Source organism: Macaca mulatta, chromosome 12 (genome assembly GCF_049350105.2).
Source record: "Macaca mulatta isolate MMU2019108-1 chromosome 12, T2T-MMU8v2.0, whole genome shotgun sequence".
Classification (NCBI taxonomy): domain Eukaryota; kingdom Metazoa; phylum Chordata; class Mammalia; order Primates; family Cercopithecidae; genus Macaca; species Macaca mulatta.
The window spans coordinates 139,083,818-139,101,069 of record NC_133417.1 but is presented as its reverse complement, the minus strand read 5'-3'; the positions used below and the strand labels follow the sequence as shown (position 1 = coordinate 139,101,069).

Below are 17,252 nucleotides of genomic sequence, written 5' to 3'. Positions count from 1 at the left end.
ATAAAACAGTGGTAAACTGAATCCAGCAGCATACCAAAAAGCTCATCCACCACGATCAAGTCGGCTTCATTCCTGGGATGCAAGGCTGGTTCAACATATGCAAATCAATAAACATAATTCATCACATAAACAGATCTAAAGATAAAACCACATGATTATCTCAATAGATGCAGAAAAGGCCTTCAATAAAATTCAGCATCCCTTCATGTTAAAAACTCCCAACAAACTAGGTATTGAAGTACCTCAAAATAATAAGAGCCATTTATGACAAACCCACAGCCAATATCATACTGAATGGGCAAAAGCTGGAAGCATTCCCCTTGAAAACCGGCACAAGACAAGGATGCCCTCTCTTACCACTCCTATTCAACATAGTATTGGAAGTTCTGGCCAGGGCAATCAGGCAAGAGAAAGAAATAAAGGGTATTCAAATAGGGAGGGAGGAAGTAAAAATGTCTTTGTTTGCAGATGACATGATCTTATATCTAGAAAACCCCATTGTCTCAGCCCAGAAACTTCTTAAGCTGATAAACAACTTCAACAAAGCCTCAGGATACAAAATCAATCTGCAGAAGTCACAAGCATTCCTATACACTAACAACAGGCAAGCGCAGACAGCCAACTCATGAATGAACTCCCATTCACAATTGCTACAAAGAGAATAAAATACCTAGGAATACAGTTAACAAGGGAAGTGAGGGGCCTCTTCAAGGAGAACTACAAATCTCTGCTCAAAGAAACCAGAGAGGCCACAAACAAATGGAAAAATATTCCATGCTCATGGATAGGAAGAATCGGTATCATGAAAATGACCATACTGCCCAAAGTAATGTATAGATTCAATGCTATTCCCATTAAACTACCATTGACATTCTTCACAGAATTAGAAAAAAAATTATTTTAAAATGCATATGGAACCAAAAAAGCTGAACCTAATTTTTAAACAGCCCAAATTAACTAGCATTTAATGAGCTCTTACCTCCCAAGCAAGCAATGTGTACACGGTCTATCTCATTTAGCTCTCACCAAAGCCCTGAAAAGAAGGCACTGCTTTCCCCCGTTTGGCAGATGGAGAGCTTGAAGCTCAGAGATGCTAAGTAACTTCATCTTCAGTTGATCAGCAACTGAGCAGAGACTCTTAACCAGGCCCTTGGATTCCAGCACCTGGGCTTGGCCCTGTGTGGTTTCTAGCCACTGAAAATTCTAAACTCAGACACATCAAAGGCCAGGTCCTGGGTGACACAACGAGGGAGCTCCTTCGCATCCTCATTTTGAAGATTTTCAGAGGCCTGAAGAACCTATAAAAGTTTGGTGAATGCCTCCCGGACTGGTCTTGTACTTCCAGGAGATTCTGTACAGCCCACTACCGAAACTCATTTTCCCATTTTTAAGTGTTGGGGAAAATAAACGTAGAAAAGAAAATTTTATGGCACATGAAATTACCATGAAGTTTAAATTCCAGTGTCCATCAATAAGGTTTGGTTGACACCATCATGCCCACTGGTCGACGTATTGGCTGTGGCTGTTTTCCTGCTACAGCCAAGTTGGCCACAAAGCCAAAAATTTACTATGCAGTCCTTTACAGAAAAGGCTGGCTGGCCTCTGGCCTGGGCTGTGGTTGGTTCCTGGGGTGCCCTGGGCATCACTGCCCTCAGGATGCTCCAACACTGGCTCTGAGATAGGGTCGCTGGGCCCTACCTTCCCGCCTTGCAAAGCCCCTCGGCCTCTCTGAGCCCTCCTGCAGGAAGCCTGCCCCAGCGAGAACCCAGGTGCCCTCCCTGGGTTCCCTGAGTTGTTGTACTTGCCTGGTCACACATCAGTTAGCTACAATGCTGTAGGGCTCAGCCTGTCTTTCCAGCAGGGCCTGCCCTGCACTACTCATGTGATGAATGAATGAAGGAGCAGATGAGAGAATCAGCACTCAGAGGAGGGGTGCTCGCCTGTCCCCCACACTCCCATGCCTTGGAGACGAGCCATCCCCAGAAGAATCCAGGGACCCCATCCCCTCCGCTTGCACCCCACCCGCACCCGGTGCCTCACTTCCACACAGACCGCCGTGCTGCTGATGCGGCAGCTCAGGACTTCTGAATCCATGCCCCTGAGCACCAGCTCGGCCAGCCTCTGCCTGTGGCCCTCCACGTGCTGCATGCACAGTCTGCAGAGGAGAGACGGTGCCAGGTCGTGGAGGTGGCCCCACCCCTGCCTGACGTTTGCCAAGAGCTAGCCGGGGCCACACCAGTGCCTGGACCCTGCTGGCAGGATAACCCTGGATAGAGGTCCTAACATCTCTGGACTTCTCCCTCCTTTTCCTGGGGCTTGGTTGAGGTTGTCAGTGAATCAATGTCTATCTCCTTTTTACAAAGGGGACTAGAGTGAGGGCAGCTCCGGAGTGACTAGGACCCCGGAAGTAACTCTGATCCCTGGCCTGCTCCAGACCCTGTGTGGCCCGGGGGGCAAGCCCCTCCTCTCTCTGCCCTCATATCTGCTCTGAGCAGGAAGGGTTTGAATAAAAGGTTCTCATTATCTTGCACACCACTACCATCCTAGAGTCCCAGGTTGGTGTGGCAATTCCCCTAGAAAGAAGGCATTCAGCCATGACCGGACCATGTCCTCACAAGAAGCCCTTCCATCCAGCAAGGAGGTGCCTCTGCCGGTCCCCCTGCCACCCTGTGGGAGCCAGAGCCCACCTGGCCAACAGGCTCACACCCTCCAGGAATGTCCCGCCGTCCTGCAGGAGGTCCCACACCGCCTGCTCATCCAGAGCACGTGCCAGGTGCTGGCTCTTGACTCTCTTGAACAAGAGCTGCATGGACTTGATAGTGACCCTGGAGGGAGGTGGGAGCTTGTGATGCACTGCCCTGGGGAGCGCATGGCTGGGGAGGCTGCTGCAATCTGAAGTGGGGACCCAGGGCCTGCTGGGCCCAGCCCAAGGGGCTGAGGGAAAGGTCCAGGGAGGGAGTGGGTCTGCGAGCTCTGAAAAGCACACTGTGCTTGACACACATGAGAACGGCATCTTGAGTAAGATCAGCTCCCACCAGGAAGAGACAGAGGGCCCCTCAGTGGAGTCCACTGGCAACTAAGGGGCAGCCCGTGGCTACACACCCAGCCCAGGCCTGCTGCCTTGCACCCACCACCCTTGAGAGCACCTTTGCAGGTTCATCTCCTCAGGCAGAGGAGCGGTGTGGACCAGCTTCCACATCTTCAGGGCCGGCACGGCAGTTTCTGGTCGGTGGCTGCTGCCAAGCTGCAGCAGGAGGGTGTAGGTGAGGTCAGGGAGGAAGTCCGGGAGCTTGTCATTCTCATCCAGCTTCTGAATGAGAAGGTGGATGGTGCACAGGGTCTGCAGAGAGAAGTCCAGCGCATCGGGCTACTACCCAGAGACCCCCGAGGAGCCTTGGGGCCTGTGCCTGCAACTCACCATCAGGGGGTCCACCGCAGCCAGGCGCCAGATGTCAGCTTTGGAGGTGGCACTGACTCTGGGGCTGAGCCGTGACTGCAGCCGGCCCATCAGGCTGTGGAGCATGGTCCGGGCGAAGGGCACGTTCTCCGACACTGCCAGCCACACCTCTGCCAGGTGGCTAACCAAAGTTAGGGCACAAGGACTGTGAGTTTCCTGGCATGTGCCCTGGCAGGTAAGAATCCCTTTCAACCCCTTGGCAGCCCCCTAAGTAGGGGCTGGACTCTGGGAACTGAATCTCAGGGAGGTGGAGGGAGCCACCAAAATTTGCGTGCTTAGAACCCAGGCCCCTGACGGTACACTCAGCCCCCTTTCTCTGCATGGGCTCACGGTACCTTTGGGAAAGCCATGGCCCCCGCAGAAGCCCAGCTCCACTGCTAGGTGGCCACAGAGACCCCCACATGCTTGATGACTGTACGGACATGTCCAACAATACCTCCTAGTGCCCAGTTTGCATCAGGTTTGGTTGTCGGTAGCTTTCTGATATTGTGTCACCTAACCCTCCCAACACATCTTTGAGGAAGGTATTTTTATCTCCATATTCCACAGAAGAGGGAAGTGAGGCTTGCAGCAGTCAGGCCACCTGCCAAACTGCAGCTAGAACAGGGCCTTCCTGGTTTCCAAGTCCAAGCCCATGGCCCTGCTGAGAAGGGAAGGCCCCCAGGATAGGTAGAGAGGCACAGAGAGCGGGGCATCTGGGAGGTTCTAAAAGGCTAATGCAAGTCTAACAAGTCTAAATAGAATTTAACAAGGTTAAGTTGAACAAAGAGATGTGTAAACTGAGTATTGGAACCGACGAAACCAAATGCACAAGAGCAGGTGAGTTTGGGTCTGAGGGGAGATGGGCCTGGGGGCAGGAATAAATGGAGAGGGGGCAGAGTGCACTCATCAGCACCCACTGCAAAGAAGCCATGGGGTGCAAGGAAACAAGAAGGGGCACCTTAGTCTTACAATTGGCAACAAACAACTACCAACAATGACACAATCCTGGAAAACAACCCCAGGCTCTGGAATGCAGCCCAGCTGACACCCTCATCACAGGCTTGCGAGACCCTGAACAGAAAGCCCAGCTAACCCATGCCTTGACTCCTGAGCCATAGAAATTGTGAACTAACACATGGGTGTTGTTTGAAGCTTCTAAGTGGGTGGTAATTTGTTATGCAGCAATAGCAAACCAATACAGATTTTGGCAAACTAAGTGAAAGCCAGTGTGACGTGGCCACCAGGCATGCCAGCCTGACCCAGGGCTGCACTGCACATCCCCCTTGCCCCCACCCAGCACTGCCCCATGAGCCACTGAGCCTCATTAAATCATGAAACCGGCATCACCCTCCCAGCTGGACCCACGGCAGGGCGGCCCTTATGAGAAGCAGCTCCACGGTGGAGCCATGCCTGCATTTCGGGCAGGTCCATGCCTGCATTTCGGGCAGGTCAGCCCTTGTGGCTCTGCAGCCAGGGCCTGTTTCTAAAACCCTTTTCTCTGTTCCAGGCCTCTTACTTAGCCTGACATCTTCTCATCTCCCTGCACCAGCACAGGCTCCACTGCTCTGGGGATGACTGCCTAGCTCTTTCTGGCTCCTCTCAGGTGAATTCTGGTACCACCCCAAACAGACTCCCCATGTGTGGGGAGACCATGCCCAGCTGCCCGTGCCGTCATGCTGTAGCACACACAGGAGCTTTGTGCTGTTTGCAGAGAAACACCAATAAACACGGGGTCGCTCTGCATCACTCATGGCCGCCTCCGGGGCTGGAGGTTGGGCCATTCTCCCCTTGGAGACTGGGACAAGTTGCTTCCCCTCTTAGGACACATTTTGAAAGAAATCGGGACAGCCTGGAATCTCTCCAGGGCTTGCTCAGGCCGTGGAGCCACATCCTGCAGCTGATCTGCCGGAGCTCTGTTTGCAGGGAAGGAAAGAGCTGCTCTGGGAGAGAATGAACTCCACAGACACTGCCCCAGGCATTGGGGAGCTACGGGTCCAGATTCCAGCTCCATGTGGTGATATTCTACAAGCCTGGGCTCTGTCAGTGGCTCATCGGAGGCTGGCACCTCCTGCAGGAGGTACAGGTAGAGGGCTTCGACCTCCTTCAGGGCGGGGCAAGGTACTGCCTGAGGCTCCAGGCTTCTGGAATACATCAGGGTGGCAAGTTGGGCATGGTTCAACTGGCACAGGAGGCCGGGGCCGCCTCCTCTAGGACACCCACCTCTCCATGGGCAGGGGCTGCCTCAGGAGCGACGTGAGGATGGTCTCCTGGTGATGGTGCGCCAGCAGCAGGATGCCTTCAATGAGAAGGCGCCGCACCTCCGGGTGGTCCACCACCGGCAGGTGCACCAGGATGGCGCTCAGGATCTCGGCCACCTAGGTAGGGGTGGGGCATCACCAGGGGGCAGCCCAGGCCCCCATGGCCTCCTGCACTAACCCCATGACATGCCTCTGCTCCACAGACTCTGGCCCATTTGGACAATGGGCAGGTTAAACACCCAGCACCTTCTCTAGTGCATCCTCTGGTCTCTGCCTCAAACTCATTTTCACAGGCTTTCAGTGCAGGAGGTGGTGTGCTCTGGGGAGCAGAGCCTGGACCTCCAGGTCAGCGTGCACTTAACTAACGAGGCTACCTTCAACACGCCTCTTTCTGGTTCTAGAACTCTGTTTCCTCCTCCTCTTTAGCAGCCAGGGGTTGGGGGAGGCACTCTCAGTGAGTGCTAGTGAGGCCCTCATCCTTCCCTCTCATCTGGGCACACCAGGCAGCCCCAGCCCCACTCTCTGCTGGCCCTGCCGCGGCTCTGCCACCTTGTCCTCCAGCTCCTTGGCCCGCATCTGGAGGAAGGAGCCTATCCAGGTGACAGAGGCCTTGTCGTGCTGCAGGTCCATGGCCCCAGTGTTCTCGCAGAGCTTCTGGATGAGCGAGACCACCTCATCGCAGTTAAACTCCGTGCAGACCATCTAGGAGCAGAGCGGGTGACTCCCCTGCCCTCCCCTGCCACTCCATGACTGCTGACACTCCCTCCTCCTCTGTCCCACCCCATGGCCCCACTCCAGGCTCCCATCCTCTCCCAGACCATGGCCATGGCCTCCTCTCCTGGGCTGAGCCAGAAGGGGCCTGGTCCCCTGAAGTCCCCAGCCCCTGTTTGGGTGGCTCTCCAGGCACTTCATCACTGTGCCATGAGCCTGCCCACGTGCCCACACCACGTGCAGGGCCCATCCAGATCATTCCCATGGCCCTTTCCGCACCCAGTGTGGCACATCACAGAGACAGGGAGAAGACAGCAAGGCAGATTAAGCACCTACTGTGTGCCAGAGACACAGTAGGGACCTGACATACTGCAGGCCCTTTCAACACAGAGGGCAGGAGTTGGGCCAAAAGCCATGGAGGCCGAGACCCCAGAGAACTTGGGCTGTGCGGCCAGCCCGGGAAGGCCCCCCTCCCTGAGAGACGGCCAAGGGCCACAAGACCAGCCTGGCAGCCCAGGCAGGCTCCCCAGCTGTCACCTTGGCGATTCTGGAGGATGCACAGAAGATCTTCTCCACGTCTGTGCTCTGGATGTCCCCCTTACATTTCTCAAGCTCCTTCTCCTTGGAAGAGCCCCATAAGGAGCAGGTCTGGCTTGCTGTTGGGAATACAACTTCAGAAATGACCAGCAGGGACAAAGGGCCTGGCCACCTCCACTTCGTGGCTACCTCCTGCCCTGGCTTTGCAGGCCTGAGCCACCCTCCAGCATATGAACATCCCAGGAGTTCTGACCTTTGCTCTCACTGGTCCTTCCCTGTGGCGGCCTCTGCCCGCACCAGCACTCCACCCTGCTCAGAGGCCTGCTCTCCCTTGAACTCAGCTCGGGCCAGCTCTGTCACATGCTTGGCATCTGGGAGCTGACTTTCTCCCAGCCAGGCCCTCAGTGCCCAGCACTTGCCCTCCGGGGCCAATCCGGGCTAATGAACCTCTCCTTCTGGAAGCTTCCACAGCCTGTTGGTGAACTCTCCCCTCACTGCTCCCTCTGATGGTCACCTTTGTTTGTTTCCATGCCTGCCTGCACAGAGGCCACGCTTCCCTCCAGGGCTGGCCACAGTGCACACTCCTGGAGTTAGCCCTCTCTCCCTCCCAGAGGGGCTGGTCCTCATGTCCTGCCCTCTCATACCGTGAAGATCTAGCAGGCTGGACAGGACATTCATTGAGGCCATCCGGGTTCCTTGATGGGCATCACAGGTACACGGGGCGATGAGTCCGACCATTGTGCCAAACTGCCCCATCTTTAGGGGGATCTGAGGGACAGGACACCACGGGGCTCACACCTCTGTGCTCTCATGCACACCTGTTGCTGCCCAGGGGCAGCGTGAAGGGCGACTTGAGAGGGCAAACCCTGCTCTGAAAACATCCATTTGGGGAAGGGGAGGGTGCCACTGCCTGTACCCTGCCCAAGCACCAGCCTCCCCTGCCCACAGGTGGGTCCCTGGAGGCTGAGTAGCCTGGAACTGTGCACCCCGGCTCAGGACTCCCTCCGACTCAGCTCTGCTCAGTTCACAGCTCTGAACTTGGGCCCAGTTGTTCCTGTAACAAACCCTGGGGATCAAATCAGAGCTTCCTGCTCACTGACTGAGCGGCCTCGGCAGGGTACTCTTCCTCTCGGTCTCATGTTTCCTGTCTGCACAGTGGAGATGATGGTGGCACCTCCTCTTGCAGGGAATGTCATGAGAGCCCAGATGAAGCCATCCACACAGCCTCTGGCATCACATGTTGCTGAGTGTTGGTCTTGGCCCCTGCCTCATTTTGCTGAGCCTTCATCCCCACCTCCATCCAGGTGCCCAGGACCAGGGTCATGCCCAGCCCACTTCTCTCCCCGCACCTCCCAAGACCAGATACCTATCCCTGCACCCCAGACCCTGACTCCATGGTCCTCCTGCCACAGCCATCCTGAGGACAAGACAGTCAAACAGCATGGAGCCAAAAAATGTAGAAAATTAAGTCTCATCAGGCTGCGTCAGATGGTCAATCAGTAAACACTACATCGTTCTAGACATTATAAGGGTTGCGGTACTTGTCAAGCTTTGCAAAATTTATGATTTAGCAGCACTTGATTTTCTCAAAGTAAATATTCACTTTCCTAACCAATGTGGGGTTCATAAGTATGTATCTTTTTTCTTAAAAAGGGCTCTCACCACTACAGAAGCCACAGGACCCACAAATCCTGGAGCTCTGCCAACCACAATCCCACCCTTTCCCTCCCTGACCCAGCCCAGGGTACTAGGTCATCGCAGCCTCTCCCAAGGGACCCTCTGGGGACAGAACTTAATTTCATAAGTGTTCCCTCATCTTCCAGATAGAGATAGGAATTTTTCTGTGCATTTCGGAGCAGCAGGCTGGGGGTTGGGGATTCCTGGACTCACGCAGACAGCAGTGCTATGGACATAGATCCGCATGAGATAGAGATGGAGGTTCATGGCCTTTTCCCGCTCCCATTCTTTCTCCGACAAGATCCACTTTTCCAGAAGCTATGGGTAGAGCCCAGAACACCAAAGTGGTTGTTAAAATCTTGGGGCCAGCCCTTTCCTGGCCAGCTTTTGCCCGCCTCACCCTCCCACTCAGATTGACTTTCAGTGTTTCCTTGTGGTTCTAGACAGGCCCCATTGTGAAGGGAGATGAGGCTGTAGACAGGCAAAGAGCATCCCCAGCATTCTCACCAGGATGGTGCTTGACTGTTGCATTTGGCCTGGCTCCAAATGTCTGCCTATAATGAAGGGCCAGGAGCACAGCCCACCATGCACTCCTGGCTCCAGAGGCCATTCTGATAGAAAAGTTCATTTTAGAGCAAATCACATTACCATAGATAAACAAGATCATGTCATCACAATAAGGGTCAGTTCGTCAACCAGACATAATCCTAAATGTTTATGCACCTAATAACATAGCTAAATAATACATGAAGCAAAAAATGAAAGAACCGAAAGAGGAAATAAACAAGTGCACACTGTTAGTCAGAAATTTCAGTGCCTCTTTCTCAATAATTGATAGAACAAAAAGACAGAAAATCAAAAAGAAGATAGAAAACCTGAAAAATACTAACCAAGTTGGCCTAAAAGACATTTTGAAACACTACACTTAACAACAGCAGAATATTTTTCAAATACACATGAAATATTTACCAAGATAGATGGTATCTGGGCAACAAAATAAATCTCAGTCAATTTAAAAGGATTTAAAATATGGGATTTAAGTATGTCATCAGACAACAATGCAGTTAAATTAGGAATTCAAACCAGAAAGATTCTGGGAAACCCCCAAATATTTGAAAATTTCTAAATAACTTGCAGGTCAAAGAAGAAATCATAAGGGAAGTTTAAAATGTTTTGAACTGAAATAAAATTAAAACACAATGTATCAAAACCTGTGAAATGCAGCAAAAAAAAAAAAAAAAAAAAGCAAAATCTAGGGACTTACACTATCTGATCCAGATTTTAAGGCTTGTTATGATATAGTAATCAAGACAGTGTGGTATTGGTGTACCATAGACAAACACATTGATAAAGCCAAATAAATGTCCAGAAATAGACCCACATATACAGAGCCCTTGATTTTCAACAAAGGCGCATAGGTAATTCAAAGGAAAAAGGGCAGTCCTTTCAACAAAGTGTGCTAAAAGAGTTGGCTATCCATGGGCAAAAAATTAAACTTTGACCTGTACCTCAGACCATACAAAAATTAACTCAAAATATATCATAGACCTAATCATAAAACCTGAAAATACAAAACTTCTGGAAGAAAACATAGGAGAAAATCTTTGGAAGATTTCTTAGATTTGACACCAAAAGCATGATCCATAAAAGAAAAAAAAAGAAATTAGACTTCGTCGAAACTAAAAACTTCTGCTCATTAAAAGATATTGGGAAATTGGCTGGGCGCGGTGGCTTACGCCTGTAATCCCAGCACTTTGGGAGACCAAGGTGGGCGGATCACGAGGTCAAGAGTTTGAAACCATCCTGGCTAACACAGTGAAACCCCGTCTCTACTAAAAAATACAAAAAAATTAGCCAGGCTTGGTGGCAGGTGCCTGTAGTCCCAGCTACTCAGGAGGCTGAGGCAGGAGAATGGTGTGAACCCGGGAGGTGGAACTTGCAGTGAGCCGAGATCACGCCATTGCACTCCAGCCTGGGCAACAGAGCGAGTCTCCATCTCAAAACAAACAAACAAACAAAAAGATAATGGGAAATCAATAAAAAGGCCACAGGCTAGGAGAAAATATTTGCAAATCATGTATCTGTTGGGTTGTATCCAGAATATGTAAAACCTGTAAAAAGTTCCATAAAAAGAAAGCAAACAACCCAATTTTTAAAAACCTATCCAGTACCCTTCAAAAGTGCCAAGGTTATGAAAGACAAAGAAGGACTGTGAAGCTGTTCCAGACGAAAGGAGAACAAAGAGACCTGACGGGTAGATGCAGTGCCTAATCTGGACTGGATCCTGGATCAAGGAGAAAACAGCTCTAAAGGACATTATTGGGGCAACTCGTGAAATTTGAATATGGGCCATTAGTTTTAATACGTGTATTGTGTCAGCATTAAATGTCTTGAATTTGATCATGGCACTGTTGTTATATAAGAGAGTACTGTTACTTTGGATGTCTGCAGCTATCCATGGTTCAAAAGATGTATGTGTATGTGGAAGGAGACAGAAGAAAACTGAGAAAGAAAATGTGACAAAGTATTAAGAACTCTGAATCTGCATGAAGTGCATCTTTGCACTACCCTTGCAAATTTTTAGCAAATCTGGAATTTTATAAAAATGAAATCACTAAAACAATGTTTCATGCACTCCCTTGTTCCCCACAGTCTGGCCCTCAGGCCAGCTGCTGGGGAGGAGTGGCTATCCCTGGCTCTGGCCTGCCGCCAGGCAACTCACCTGCACCATCTCCTGCAGCCCCCTGGGGTCCAGCTGCCTCTGCAGGAGGCTCTCCATCAGCCGCTCCAGGGAGCTCAGGGCATTTGCATACAGGGTCTACAGCCAAGAGGGAGAGAGAGATAGGCGGCAATGAGGGGCACCCACAACCCCCCTCCCTGCAGGGAGTCCATGCCAGGGAGGCGTCTGGCAGTCATCCACTAACTTCTGCTCAGTCTGAGCTCTTGACACTCATTTTCTCTAGTGAAGTACAAGACAACCATTTAAGAGGAATTCACTTTACAAAGCAGGATACTGGACTCCTGGGGCCCAGTTCTGATTCTTCATCCAGGGCCAGTCCCTTGAGGCAGGGATACCTGTCCACAAAAGATTCCTTCTCCTTTTCCACAGTGTTTTCAGGGAAACAGCCATCCCATCAGGGACTATATTTCCCAGGACTCCTTGCATGGGTGGAGCCATGTGACTGTGTTCCAGCCAACAGAAGGAGGGCAAAATGGCTCTCAAGCCTTCCCTAGACTTTCTCTTCCTTCTCTCTAGGCTGGGTATCAATACCCATTGATTGGGACCTTGGGATTCATGCACTGAGGATAGGCAGGAGGTCTCCGCCAGCCTGGGTTCCTGAATAATTGCACAAAGCAGCTCTATTTCCAATCCCATTGACAATTGGGCTTGACTTGACTTGGGTAATAAATAAACTTTTATGTTGTTAATCCACTAAGATTTCAGGGTTTATCTGTTTCAACAGCTAGCATTACCTTACATTTGCTGATAGAGCTCGCTACACTCTGCTGCCTCTAAACACTCGAGGCTGGTTCAGGAAGGTGGACTCTCAGCATGGCCCATGTTAATGTTAACTTCCAGGTCCTGACCCAGCAAAGAGGCATCCCAGAGGGACCTACCTTAATGGACTCATTGTCCTCTCCTGGGAGTTGGAGAGAAATTACAGAATGTATGCTGATATCCATTAGCTCACTGTTTTCTTCTGTGGAGTAGAAAGGCTTCAGCTTGCTGGGGAAAGAAGCAGTGACAAGAGAGGAACAGTCACTGGGGAGTTGAGCTTCTGCTGCCCCACTGCCCAATCTGGACACAGAAACATGTCCTAGAAGAGGAAGAGCCCGACTTCTCCAGTTGGAGGCTCTGGCAAGCATCCCTCCCCAGGAGCCCTGGCTCTGACCAGTAACCAGTGTCCAGTGACTCTCGCCTGTGATTGAAGGGGAGATGCAGGGGTTCAAGGCCATCTCTCCTATCTGCTGTTGCCTACTCTGAACCTATTAATAATCTGCTCAGAAACATTCCATTGCTCCTTGCCAACTACAACCATGGAATCTGACCTCCCAGACTGGTGCTTGTCCAGGGGCTTTCACATGTAATGCTTGGACCACCACCACCGCGGCAGCAGCAGCTTCATCTTGGAGTTTATGAGAAACACAAATTCTATGGCCCCAACCAAGACCTGCTGAATCAAAAATCCTAGGGGTGGACTGCAGCCATCTGTGTTTTATAAACCCTCCAGAGGTAGTTGCTAGCGATTGGTGCATGCTAGCTCATTCTCCTTCTAGCCCCTTCATCAATAATTCTCAAGCTTGATGCATATTAAAGACACCTCGAGGATTTTTTAAGGACCCCCAGGGACCCTGTCCAAGCCCCAGGATCTGGAGTGGGACCTGGATATCCATACTGTTAAAAGTTCCCCATGAGTTCTATTGTGCCCCCAGAGTTGAGAGCCACCATCCTACTTTAAACTCCTGTTCCCCCAAAGTGTCTTGTATTGCACTCTCCTAGGAAGCCCCAAGTCCAGTCATTCTGCCTAAGCCCAGGTCAAAAGCCAAATGCCAACTCTGCACCAAGTCTTTTGATAGCTCCTTTTGTATAAACTGAGTTGCATTTTGTTAGTAGCCCCTTTTTTTTGTTCTCAGATTTTTTTTTTGTTGGTGTGTGTGGGGGTTTATCTGCAAACGCAGTCCTATTAGTCAGCGTTGACCTATAAGTCTGTTTGTATGTGTCTGTCTTATCTCTGAAGTCCTTAAAAGGCTGGACTAGGTCTTATGTTATCTGTGTCCCTTCAGTACTCAGCACATAATTGTGCTTAGTTGATGTTCATGACATTTATTTTAAAATCTGCCTGTTTGATGCAGCTTAAAGCATCAGATAGTTCTGCTGTGAGCCTAAGTAATGAATCTTCCCCTATAGAGGAGGTATTCTTAGAGATGAGCCAACCTCTTTAAATACTAATTTTATAAATCCATAACTTCTTCCCCTTTCCCCCTCCCCACCAGTGGATTGGCATCTCCAGGAAGGCAAGTCTTGGGGCTTTAGATCATTTTGTACCAATGGTATCAACAAATAGTTGACTGAGCCCTTCAACTCATTGACTAAGCCTGACTCATCTTGAAGGATGCCTGCAATGCTCTTTAGTGTTATCACTGTTATTTTGCTCAAAATATCCCCAATCAATGGAAGAGCAGCCCACCCACGTGGGCTTGCTCCAACTTGAAATCCTGCTGAGAATTATAGAAAGGAGTGGCTGAGGCTGACCCCCATATTCTAGGCTGGCCCATTGCCCTGGGGAGCCACCAACTGAGACCCCTGCTACAGAGGCAGGAGAGGAAAGAGGAGGCACAACCCCTGAAGGAGCACCAAGGAATGGTCTTGAACTTTTCCCCACCCCTTGGGATGGGGTGCGGGTGGGGGCCCAGCTCACCTCAGGTGTGAGAGGGCCTCCATCGCCAAGGCTCGCACTGGAGAAACCAGGTTGTCAGTCGGTTCTGCCTCAATGACCGCCTGCCCAACACAAGCAGGAGGTGGTAGCTTTTGGTGACCATGATGGCGGCAGCACTCACCAGCGTCAGCACGAGAAAGACCTGGCACTTCCCAAAGCGTCTAACGTCCCACATATCTCTTTCGTTCTTTTTAGGGCCATTTGGCTTTTGGCATCTTAGGGGAGGCAGCAGAGTAGGAGTAGGGCCCAAAGTGGTCCCGGGCTCCCAGCTCGGGTTGCTCATCTACTTGCTGTGTGCCCCTGGGCTAGCACTTCCTCTGCAAAACAGGACCTGGAGACTCATTTTACACGGCTGCTCCAGACTAGCATGAAAGTACAGGTCCAAAGCTCCTGGCCAGTGAGAGCCAAATAAATCCCATTTCCTCCTCACTGCCTTCCGTTCCACCCAATCTCATGTCCCTCAAGGGCCACTTCCAGCACAACCCAAGCAGCTTTGAGGGGCCAAGGCATTGGCAATGACATGAGTGCGGAGGCCTGGGGATGAAGGACATTGGTGGCCCCATAGGCTCCATCAGCCTTTGGACAGTGAACATGTTCTTTGTCTTACATCCTTCTGTGCATCCTTCAGGGCTTCACTCTAAGTCCTGCTTCCAGCAGATCCCTGCCGCTAAGGCCCTCCCACAGAGACACGGGGAAGCTACAGCTAAGCCAGCCCAGGGAATCTCTGTCTATCAGGCCTGAACCAGCTGCCCTGGGCACTGCAGGACCCAAGACAGCCAGAATCTGCCACCCTGTTTCCAAACAGTTGACTGGCTGTGAAACTCTTTGTCAGATACAAAAATCATTCTCAGAACTCCTACAGTTAGGTCAAAGCAGAGCCAAGACAGGGAAGGGCTTCAGAGAGCTCTGCAGATGCCCTCGGGAACTTTGAAAACCTCTCACCACAGGAAGTTAGACCCCAAAACCAGGACCAGGACCAAGGAGGTGCCTCATCCAGCTTACCACTATGATGCTGGTAAGAGTCGTCTTCTGGGCAAAGTGAAAGTCCTCCAGGTCCTTGATGTTGTTGATGGCCTTGGTAACCTGCACAACACTCTTCATGAAGGCCATTTTGAGACAGATGTCCTGAGCCCAGAAGGGGGAAAGGAGGGAGAGAATGTTTGTGAGCAGCCCCAGAAGAATCCAAGATGCAGCCTCTGCTCCTGGACTCCCTCTGCTCAGAAGAAAGCGTTCAATGTTGAATGCTCTGAGAGATGGGCAGCCTCACTGTGTCCTTTGACCACATGAATGGAGCACCTGCCACATGGCAGGGCCACAGGCACATGGCGGGGATCCGAGGTGAGGTGCAGCACCTGTGTCCACATGTGATATAGTCTGGCTGTGTCCCCATTCAAATCTCAACTTGAATTGTATCTCCCAGAATTCCCATGTATTGTGGGAGGGACCCAAGGGGAGGTAATTGAATCATGGGGGCCGGTCTCTCCCATGCTCTTCTCATGATAGTAAATAAGTCTCACAAGATCTGATGGGTTTTTCAGGGGTTTCCACTTTGGCTTCTTCCTCATTTTTCTCTTGCTGCTGCCATGTAAGAAGTGCCTTTTGTCTCCCACCGTGATTCTGAGGCCACCCTAGTCATGTGGAACTCTAAGTCCAAGTAAACCTCTTTTTGTTCCCAGTTTCAGGTATGCCTTTAGCAGCATCATTAAAACGAACTAATATACCACGAAGATGCCACCTTCCCAAGCCTCCTGAGGGCAGCAAAGCAGCTAAGGGGCCACCTTCAGTGACCAGGGGCCCTGAGCCCTATGTGTCACCATAGAGGCAGAACAGGTTATTGAGAAAATGCTTGCTTTTACAGGGATGAACCTTGAGAACATTATGATAAACAAAATAAGCCAGACATACAAGGACAACTATCATATGATTGCACTTAGATGAGGTACCTGGACTAGTCAAAGCCACACAGACAGAAAGAATAAAGGTGGTTGCCAGGGCTGGGGGGAGAAGGGAATGGAGAGTTGGTGTTGAATGGATATAGGATTTTGGTTTTGCAAAATGAAGAATTCTGGAGACAGATGGCAGTGACAGTGGCACAACAATGTGAATGTACCTCATGCCATTGAACTATACGCATTCTTAAAAATGGTTATGATGGTAAACTTTATGTTATGTGTATTTTGCCACAGTTTTAAAAAATAAAAACAATTTTTGCTTTATTCTCTGTGTTTCCCCCTCCTTGCCATTCCAAGAAAATAGCCAGTCCCTTTGCATGTCTTTGAAGGTAACCCCACTTCTTGTTCCTTATGAAAGGGTCTGGGTCAGTGTCAGGGAGGGCCAGAGGCAAGGGCAGAGGGAGTGGGAAAGGCTGGGACGAGGTGGGGCTCATCTTGTGGCTTCTGGGGACCCCACCAGCACTCTGGAAGAGGGGCTATCCTCACCCCCACCCCCTCTGCATGCCACCAAAGCACAGAGAACAGCACATTTGGGCAATGGGCTTCCCACGTGCTGGGCATCAGGTAGGATGCCTGGATGTCCCTTGGGTAGGGATGCAGGTGCCCAGAGAGTGGCAGAAGACTACTCCCCACCAGCCTGGTCCAGACGACATCCCCCCAGGCAGATGGGGCTACCTGGCAGCTGCTGACATAATGGTGAATGATCTTAGTGGTGATGGGGCTGTCCACGAGGTTGAGGAGCAACTGGGGGTGGCAGTAGGAGGCCACACAGCTATACATCACCATGAGGGCACTTTTCACTGTCTCCCGCCTCCAGGGGTGGTCCTTCTACAAGGCCAAAGAGAAAAAGAACCACTGAGGGCAGCAGGGGCTGCTCCAGATGCAAGTGATGGTCTCTGGCCACACAACCAAAGGATCCGTCAAGTCAGCTGGCGGTGCTTCACCTGACTGTTTTCTGGGTGCGTGAAATGTTCATCATTTTTTCATGCATAACATTCACTCACTCAATGCATCTTTACTGAGCATCTACTAGACACCAGGCACTGGGCATGCAGTAGTGAGCAAGACAGACCAGGGCCATAGACGCCCAGACCACCTATCAGCTGTGGGTGGAGGTGCTCATGTGAATACCCCTAAAGAGAGGCTGCTTGCACACCTCATACCCTCACCTAGCAGGCACCAGCTACGGGCCAGGCACACATGAGGCTGGAGATCCAGCAGGAACTGACAGCCTCCACCT

At 51.1% G+C, this 17,252-nt stretch overlaps 1 protein-coding gene across 1 annotated transcript in view; it reads right to left on the bottom strand.

Annotated features, from left to right (window-relative positions):
* Positions 1-17,252, bottom strand: part of MROH2A (maestro heat like repeat family member 2A) — a 40,512-nt gene that overhangs the window by 8,155 nt on the left and 15,105 nt on the right. The window contains exons 16-29 of the mRNA XM_001110486.5: positions 16,688-16,840; positions 15,063-15,185; positions 14,043-14,122; positions 12,241-12,349; positions 11,345-11,440; positions 8,836-8,940; positions 7,590-7,713; positions 6,946-7,064; positions 6,247-6,399; positions 5,660-5,814; positions 3,419-3,578; positions 3,147-3,340; positions 2,688-2,825; positions 2,041-2,155 (exon numbers count right to left, since the gene is read on the bottom strand). Of these exons, the coding sequence (XP_001110486.4) occupies positions 2,041-2,155; positions 2,688-2,825; positions 3,147-3,340; positions 3,419-3,578; positions 5,660-5,814; positions 6,247-6,399; positions 6,946-7,064; positions 7,590-7,713; positions 8,836-8,940; positions 11,345-11,440; positions 12,241-12,349; positions 14,043-14,122; positions 15,063-15,185; positions 16,688-16,840 (1,824 nt within the window). The remainder of the gene's footprint in view (positions 1-2,040; positions 2,156-2,687; positions 2,826-3,146; positions 3,341-3,418; positions 3,579-5,659; positions 5,815-6,246; positions 6,400-6,945; positions 7,065-7,589; positions 7,714-8,835; positions 8,941-11,344; positions 11,441-12,240; positions 12,350-14,042; positions 14,123-15,062; positions 15,186-16,687; positions 16,841-17,252) is intronic.